General features: G+C 58.6%; 1 protein-coding gene across 1 annotated transcript; it reads left to right on the top strand.

Moving 5' to 3' along the window:
* The first annotated feature begins 598 nt into the window (after positions 1-598).
* On the top strand, positions 599-4199 carry RASL10B (RAS-like, family 10, member B). Its single transcript, XM_010151161.1, has 3 exons — positions 599-814; positions 3411-3535; positions 3929-4199. The coding sequence occupies exons 1-3, from the start codon at positions 599-601 to the stop codon at positions 4197-4199; spliced, it is 612 nt and encodes a 203-aa protein (XP_010149463.1).
* Positions 4200-8045: the final 3846 nt, after the last annotated feature.

Here is an 8045-nt window from a genome sequence, read left to right as displayed (position 1 = left end):
AGCAAAAGGCAGTTCTGCCTGTCCAAGCGGAGGGAAGATGGATTCCCTGGCTTGGGGCAGCATCGGGATGAGCAGTCAGTGATGGTCCCCACGGGTGCCATGGGATAAGTCCCCAGCACAGCCCGGCACCCTGCTGCTGCCAGGGCTGGGCAAACCCTGAGCTGCAGACAGTCCCTTTGCGGGAGGTTTCCTTGCTCTGGTACCAAAAGGGCTGAATGTGCCTGTGAGAACCTTCCTGGGATAAAGGCCGCTCAAATCCCAGCTCTCCTTGGCTCTTCAGGGTGGGAGCCTCCAAGGGGGACGCTGAGGTCTCGCAGCGCTGAGGCCCCCGCTGGGGACATTGCCCAGCCCTGATGGGTGCTCCCACGGACAGATGTAACCCTTTTCCGTGAGCTTCTGCTTGGAAAAACATCCCCTGAAGCAATAGCGGGATCTGCCAGGGTGTCTCTAGGATCTGACCAGCCTCTCCTTGGCCTTGCAGTGACGGAATGTCCCAGAGGGGAAATGCATCCTGAATGGGGCTGAGGCCCCCTGCGCGGGAATATGCAGCCTCGGCGCCGCGGGGGCAGCACCAGGGCAGCGGCCGGCACGTGGCGGCATGGTGGCAACGTTCAAGATCGCCGTGCTGGGAGCCCAGGGCGTGGGCAAGAGCGCCATAGTCCGTCAGTTCCTCTACAACGAGTTCAGCGAGGTCTGCGTGCCCACCACAGCCCGCCGTGTCTACCTGCCCGCCGTCGTCATGAACGGCCACGTCCACGACCTGCAGATCATGGACTTCCCTCCCATCACCGCCTTCCCCGTCAACACCCTGCAGGTAGGGGTGCACCCAGCTCGGTACGATGGGGTCCCCACGGTGGGGGGGTCTTGGGTGGTGGTGGGGTGGCACTGTATAGCCCCACAGGGTCCCAGTTCCTCCTTTTCTGGAGAGGCTTCTCCCTCCACGCTGGGGTTTGCTTGCTGAAAGCCAGTGAGAGGGATCACATCCTCATGGTACTGGCTGAGCAGGCCCAGGATGAGGTGTCTTGTAAAGCTTTTTCACCCCAAATGAGGAGGGACCTCCAAGGGCCTTGGCTCCTGCGATGTCCACGGCCCTGCCAGGTCCCCCCGTCCAGCTGGGCATTGGATCCCGGAACACTGGGATCCAGTGCCATCAGCACCAGCAAAGGGCTGGGGGAGAGTGACCAGATCATTTTGGGTGAAATCCAGGGGTTTCAGGAGATCTGGACCCTGATGCACCTGCTGCCCAAGCCAGACAGAGCGGGGCTGCACATCCCCTCCTGGGGTGGCTGTCCCCCCCCCAGCATTGCCTGGGCTTGTCCCTGGAGCACTGAGCCCACCAGCTCCTCAAGCCCTGTCGCTCTCATGCTTCCAGACCAGCCCCAAGAGGCAGCATGGGATTGGAAAGCCTTCCCACCAGTTTGCCACCAGTGCCAACCTCTTCTTGGGGGATTAATGGGGAAAAAGGGGATTTTAAGCTTGAGCCATGACTGTGTCGCAGGAACACAAGTTGTGCCACTTCTCTGCGGAAAGGAGCCGCAGGTTCCCAGCCGTGGCCATAGCCATGCCGGAGGGAATGCCACCAGTGGCATCACCTCCGTGGGAGCTGGGCTCTCTTCCATTTTTAATCAGTGTAATTATCTCTCTCCTGTGTGTGACGGGGACAGGGTTATCAGGGCCTTGTAGTGCCCCAAGTGTCCCCGGTGCCGTCGGGCAGGAGGTGAAGTCAGCGCTCCGGGGGCGAGGAGGAGGTTTAAAAATTAATCGGCGTGTGCAAGGAACGAAAGGTCAGCACGAGAGACAGCCCGAAATAGCGAAGGGTAATTTATTGACACAGCAGCCGACGCCAACACACCCGATTAACTCCCTGCCTCGCTGCGCTCAAGAGGAGGCAGCCGGTGGGAACAGATGGAGATTTCCAGGGAAGAGAGTGGTCAGAGGGATGGCTCCGAGGGGAGAGGACTGCAATGGGGGATACAGCTCTGCTGGGAAGCATCGCTGGTGCCTGCCCTCTGCCTGTTTTGTGATGTCCTAGGAGAAGAGTGGGGGTTCATGGCTCCCCAACATCCCGTTCCTGCATGGGGTCAGATGGGATGAACAGCACAACCCTCCTCCAGCCCTGAGCATCCCGGGAAACCTGCCCCACGCAGGGAAAACCGCCTGGCATCACAGCGCCAGAGCAAGCTACACCCAGTGTGGTAAAATAGCTGCAATTTATTGATGTCCCAGGACTCGGGGTGACCTGAGACACTGCTGCTTTGTCCGCCCGCAGCTCTCTGGTACCCAGGGTCCACACATCATCCATCTCCTTCCCTTGGTGGATGGGAGAGGGACTGTGTCATGCTGCTCGCTCCCAGCTCCTTCCCGTGCTGCAGTTTGCGATGGAGACCAACCCGCACCCCAGAACATTCCTTTTCCCAGTTTCCTTCAGTCCTAGGTTTTCTCATTTTGCCTCATCCCAATGATAAACCCAAAAAGGGATGATTCACAGTGCTGAAGAGGTTTGCTTGATGTCTTTCCTCCTTTGTGCATCCTTCTCCTCTCCAGTCGCACTTGGGAGGGTTTGTGGTGCTGCCTGCACGGGCTGCCATTCCCGGTGCCACTGCTGGGCTGGGGAGGGGGCTGAACCTGGGGCAGGTTTTCACTCCTATAACGTGCAAACCCCCCTGTTATTCCTGGAAGCCCAGAGCTTTCTTAACAACATGTATTTCTTACAGCTCCAAATTTTGGCTGTGGAGAGGCCACCCCTGACTGCCTTTGTGCTGGCTCCTGATTTTGCCCTCGCAGACCTCCCTCCCGAGCAGCCGCTGCTCCTCTCCCGTCCCCATGTCCCCTCCAAACGGCCCTGCCGTCACCTTCCCCCTCTGACCTATGGACCTGCTGGTCCCTCATCCCCAGCCCCATGGGGCCAGGGCCAGGCTGAGCCCGGCTCAACCCTGCTCACCCACCCTGCCCAAAAACCAAGGTGCATGACTCATTAACACACCTAATTAGCAGCTCTGGAGGATGGAGCTTTTACATCAGGGCAGAGGCTGCATTCAGCCTCGCCCCCAGCTCCCCTCTGGACCACCGTGCATGAGGCAGATTTTGGGCAGGTTGCAATCCTTGCTCAAGAGAGGAACTAGGGCTGACAAACCCTGTTCCTGCTCCTCTGGATTAACCAGGGGGATAAGGGATGTCTGGAGATGGGGAGGATGGCTGAGGGGCTGCAGGGGGCAGACGCAGCCGTCACTGGGATGGGGCAGAGTGGAGGTGAGCTGGGTGCTGGGTATCAGGGCTGGAGAGTGTGCAGCCCCCTTCTACCTGTTGGGGTAGCAGCCTCCTTGGTGTGCCTGGCCCCAGAGCTGTGTGGGGCATCCCCAGGGCATGGTGGCAGGGCTGAGTCAGGATTGATCCCTCTCTGCACCTTGCAGGAGTGGGCGGACGTGTGTTGCAGGGGCCTCCGGAGCGTCCATGCCTACATCCTGGTCTATGACATCTGTTGCTTTGACAGCTTCGAGTACATCAAAACCATCCGCCAGCAGATCCTGGAAACAAGGTAGGGACCGCTGCTGGCGGGGCGGTACGGCTCGCCCCAGTGCTCCCCTGCTCTTGGCATCAGGGATGAGATGTTAGAGACTGGGGCAAAGCCCCTTTGCAGGGCTGGGAGCCCAAAAGGAAAACTGGACCTGAGGGCAGGAAAAGAAGCAGGATACCCCTGGGCAGGTATCCCCTGAGGATGAGGGCAGCCATCCCTGGAAAAGCAACTGGGGCTGGCATGCCGGGTAGCTGGCCACAAAGAGGGACAAGGGGACAGGCCAAGAGGACACATGTCCCTCTTGGCAAGTCAAAGCCAAGACCTGGTTCAGGATGGGTTGGGGTCTGCAGGCTGGTCCACCATCATGCTGTGCTCCATCCCCTTCTGTCGTCCCTCACTGCCCACCCTCCCCAGGGTCATCGGCACTTCGGAGACGCCCATCATCATCGTGGGCAACAAGCGAGACCTGCAGCGGGGCCGGGTGATCCCGCGCTGGAACGTCTCCAACCTGGTGAAGAAGACGTGGAAGTGCGGCTACATCGAGTGCTCGGCCAAGTACAACTGGCACATCCTGCTGCTCTTCAGTGAGCTCCTGAAGAGCGTGGGCTGTGCCCGCTGCAAGCACGTCCACACCACCATCCGCTTCCAGGGCGCCCTGCGCAGGAACCGATGCACCATCATGTGAGCCTCCCCCGCCCTCAAGGACCCCATGGCCGTGCCCCTCTGCCCTCCTGTCCTTGAGAACCGTGGCTCCCCGGGGAGTGCTGGCATCACTGCTCCCAGTGGGGGTGATGCTGTGGTGGGAGCTCTGCTGGAGGCACCTCGGGGTTTCCTTTCCTGCTGGCCCTGGCACCTTGCAGTGACATCTGGGGATGCTGCACCCTGGGCGGTGCTGGGCAAGGTGATGTGGTGTCCATCGGTGGGTCGGAGCAGGTGTGCGGCCGGGTTGCCTGGAGGTAGCGAGAGGTGAGGCAGGTGAGATGTTGTGGATGCCCCATCCCTGGATGTCTATTCTATGATTCTATGATTCTAAAACCCTGAGCCCTCCCTGAGCCTCCAGCACTCAGGGCTCAAGCTCTCCGGAGGGGTTCGTGTCTCTGCCGTGCCTGAAACGCTGTGTGGCCTTGGGAGGTGGAGGAGACACCTCAGACAGGGCCTGGAGGTTGGCTGTCGGTCCGTGCTTGCCGTCTCCTACCCCAACATTGCAGGGGCAACGCTTGCTGCAGCCAGCCATCACCTGAACCTGGGAAGGAACAGCCCAGTGTTGGGGCCCAATGCACCAGTGTGGCTCCATCTCCAGGGCATGGCGGAGCTGGGGGTCCCATCTTCCTCCCTGCAGAGCTGGGGTTTCTCCCCTCGGAGGGCAGAGCAGCCTTGGGCAAGAGGCCAGGTTAGCCAGGCTCTCTTTTGTCTTGGTTGTGTCAGATTTCCAGGTAGAATTTCTGGATGAAAGCAACAAAGGGAAAAAATAAAGTCCCCATCCTGCCCCTTACATCTTCCTGGGGTGCCGGGTGCTGCTTCCCCAGGGCTTCGAGTCCCTCTCCTGCTCCCACTCAGACAAGGAAGGCTTCTTCTCCCCACCAGCCTGTCAAACACCAAATAATCTGGAAACGCTCCTTGCTGGGCAGGTCACCCCTCCGCTACCTCACATCCCGGGCTCGGCGGGCTTTGTATGACTCCGACCCTAACCCCCCTCACCCCCGGGCAGGCAGGCAGTTCCCCCCGTGCCATCGCACCCTGCCAACAGTGCTGCGATGCAGGGCCAACCCGTGCTGGGCTTTCCAGGGCCACTCTCATCTCCCTCCATCCATGTGAGACGGCGGCGGTGCGAAGGTGGCCTCCGAAGCAATAGGGAGCTGGAGTTGCCTTTCCAGTGGCATCCCCTTTTTTCTCTCTGCACATCTCTAATAGGAAAGTCAGCCTCCCATCATTTTTTTTTTTTAATTCTTCTCTGATCTTTCAGCTTGTTTTTACACCAGACTCGCAGCTTGCCTGCGGCTTGTCCTGCAGGATCTGAGGCTGGTCCATCCTCTGGCAAAGCCATCTCGATGATTTCTGGTGTATGGAGGGGATGCAGGCACTCAGTGCCGCTCTTGGCAGTACAACAAAAGGCCCCCAGCCCCCTCTCTGCCCCCACGGCCAGGTTTCCATCTCACAGAAGCACTGCTGTGCTCTCGGTAACACTTTCTATTAAGAGTAGGTCCAGGCATGGTGCATTTCACCACCAGAAGATGCTGCGAGATTGGGGGTCACTCTGCTCCTCCCCACCCCCTTTGGGAACCAAACCCCATTCCCCCACTCCGAAAAAATGAAAAGGGGAAAAAAAAAAAGGAGAAAAGGGGATGGGGGTAGACGGTGGCTGCGAGAGCCCCGGCCAGTGAAGGGCAGAGGCACTCATCCCCATCCCTTGCCTTCACGGCAAACCTACGGGGCTTCGCCACCGGTCCCCCCCAGCCCCATCTCGTCAGGATTTATTAACACGTGTGAGTCCACGTTATTGATCTCTGGCAAGCTTTATCCCTCCAAATTGTTTGAGAAGGAAACTCCTTGGTAAATGCTACTAATAAAGCATTTATAAATGCTCTGATGTACACATATCAACGACTAAGCCAATACATTTTGTTAATAACCCTGTAGCCTGCAGTTTATAGCACAATTAGTTACAGGTTTTTATAGCATCTATTTAGTATTTTGGAAAAAAAGAATGATATAAATATAATTGTTATATTCTATTGTACTTTATAGACACAGAAAGTTATATTAATAATAATAATAACTCTCACTGCTCCGACAGCATTTCCCAGCTCCCAGGAAAATAGAGGGCTACAAAGAGCTACTTCCTAAGAGTTCAGGAGGGGATAGGTGGTGGTACGGGCTGAGTAGAGGCAGGGAAGCCGGGTGGTGGTACAGGCAGGGAAGCCAAGGCAGGGAGGTGCGGCGCGTGGCCAGGCTCACGGGGACCAGAGCAGCCAGGAGCTCAGCAGAAGCTACAATCCAACCTGCACCTTGCCCCTACTCGCACCCTTAGTACAAAGTGTTACCGCTCGCCCAATGCCACCCTGGTCCTGCTAAAAATAACCCGCTCCCGAGTCGGGGAGAGGCTGAGGATGACCCCACCGTTGTCCCCAGGGCGGTGATGGGTTTCTGCCCCCTTGCTCGTGGTGCCGCAGGAGGTGATGCCTGGGTTCAGTCCAGCCCCAGCGAGGATGCTTTCCCTCTCCTCCTCCTCCTGCCCCAGTGAGCATCCTGGTTGCCTGGACTTGGCTTTCCTTTCCCCCCGGACTTCTTGTTGGAGTTTCCTGAGGTGTCTACACCGCCTGTAACACCCTGCACCCCCTTCTTTGAAATTGAATTAAAAATCAGGTCTGTCCCCCCTTGTTCTGTACCCGCCTCGCTGCTCTTTGCCCATGGCTCTGCACTGCTCGCGACCTGCTGCCCCTCTCATGGCCCTTCTGCCGAAGCAATGGTCCAGGGAGGGGGGAAGTGTTTCTCCCCTGTAGAAGGAGCATTTTTGCAAGCGGGTTTTGCATCCACACAGCCCTGGCACTCACTTTTGCTGCTCCTCTGCAGAGGTGCGAGTCCAGCTTCATCCTCTCTTGGAAGACGAGGCACTTCTGGGCCCTGGGGAGCCTCTCGGAAGGATATTTGTTGTGCTCATAGGCAGCAGAGCAGCTGCATGAACTCCCTTCACCAGCCATGACCCTCCCCACCTCAGGATTATCCTTTCTCCCTCCCCTCCCACACAAAGATGCTGAAGCAGAGGAGCTTTGGTGTATTCTGTATTGCACAGACATTGCCAGGTCCGGGGCCACCGGCTCGGGGTGGCAGCGGTGCCTGCAACGAGCCTTGGTGACAGCCATCACTGCCGAGGTGATCACCCCCCAGGTCTCCCACTTTGGCCCATGAGGAAGCTCACGGGGCTCAGCAAGGGTCACCTCCTGTGACCCCCTGACCTGAGCAACTCAAACGCTTGTTAAGGCGCTTGGTGCTGTAAGACACAAGGATCGTTACTCCCATTCTACAGACCGGAAGACTGAGGTACCGGATGGTTTGCATGCTTGGATGCCGGCTGCGGGGTGTCCCTGCTTGAGGGGACACCACAGGAGCCAGCTATACCCCTCTTCCCTGCAGAAGGTGCCCCATTCTCTTGATTTGGGGCTGGATTTTTCCACCCAAAACAGTGGGAAAGCACCTAAACAGGAGGAGATTACCAGTCCCAAACAAAGCCCCACTGGGAAGGGGGGGGGGTGCAGCTCTGAAGAGCGAGGGGGGACCCCACAGTGACCCAGGAGCAAATCCAGCTGCCTGTGGGCAACACAGCTCTGAAGTTGCCCACCTTAGGATGAGCAAGGGGGTCTGTCCCCTCTGAAACTGGGTGGGATCAGACCCACGCCTCCTCGTCCTCCTCGGTCAGCCAGGCACCGCTGTCAGCCGGCGAGGGCTTGGTCCCAGGGTGGGTACCACCGGGCTGGGGGTGCTGCGGGAGTGCCGGGGGGCGCTGCTGGCCCCGAGGGGGGGGCAGGCGGTGCCC

This window comes from Eurypyga helias, unplaced genomic scaffold, assembly GCF_000690775.1.
Source record: "Eurypyga helias isolate BGI_N326 unplaced genomic scaffold, ASM69077v1 scaffold35634, whole genome shotgun sequence".
Classification (NCBI taxonomy): domain Eukaryota; kingdom Metazoa; phylum Chordata; class Aves; order Eurypygiformes; family Eurypygidae; genus Eurypyga; species Eurypyga helias.
Note: the sequence above shows the minus strand (reverse complement) of the source record. Positions and strands in the feature narration are given on the sequence as shown.

Coding starts and splice junctions, on each gene's coding strand:
- RASL10B (XM_010151161.1), top strand. CDS start 599: ATGGTGGCAACGTTCAAGATCGCCGTGCTGGGAGCCCAGGGCGTGGGC. Junction 815..3,410: donor TCCCCGTCAACACCCTGCAG/GTAGGGGTGCAC, acceptor TGCACCTTGCAG/GAGTGGGCGGACGTGTGTTG. Junction 3,536..3,928: donor CAGCAGATCCTGGAAACAAG/GTAGGGACCGCT, acceptor CACCCTCCCCAG/GGTCATCGGCACTTCGGAGA.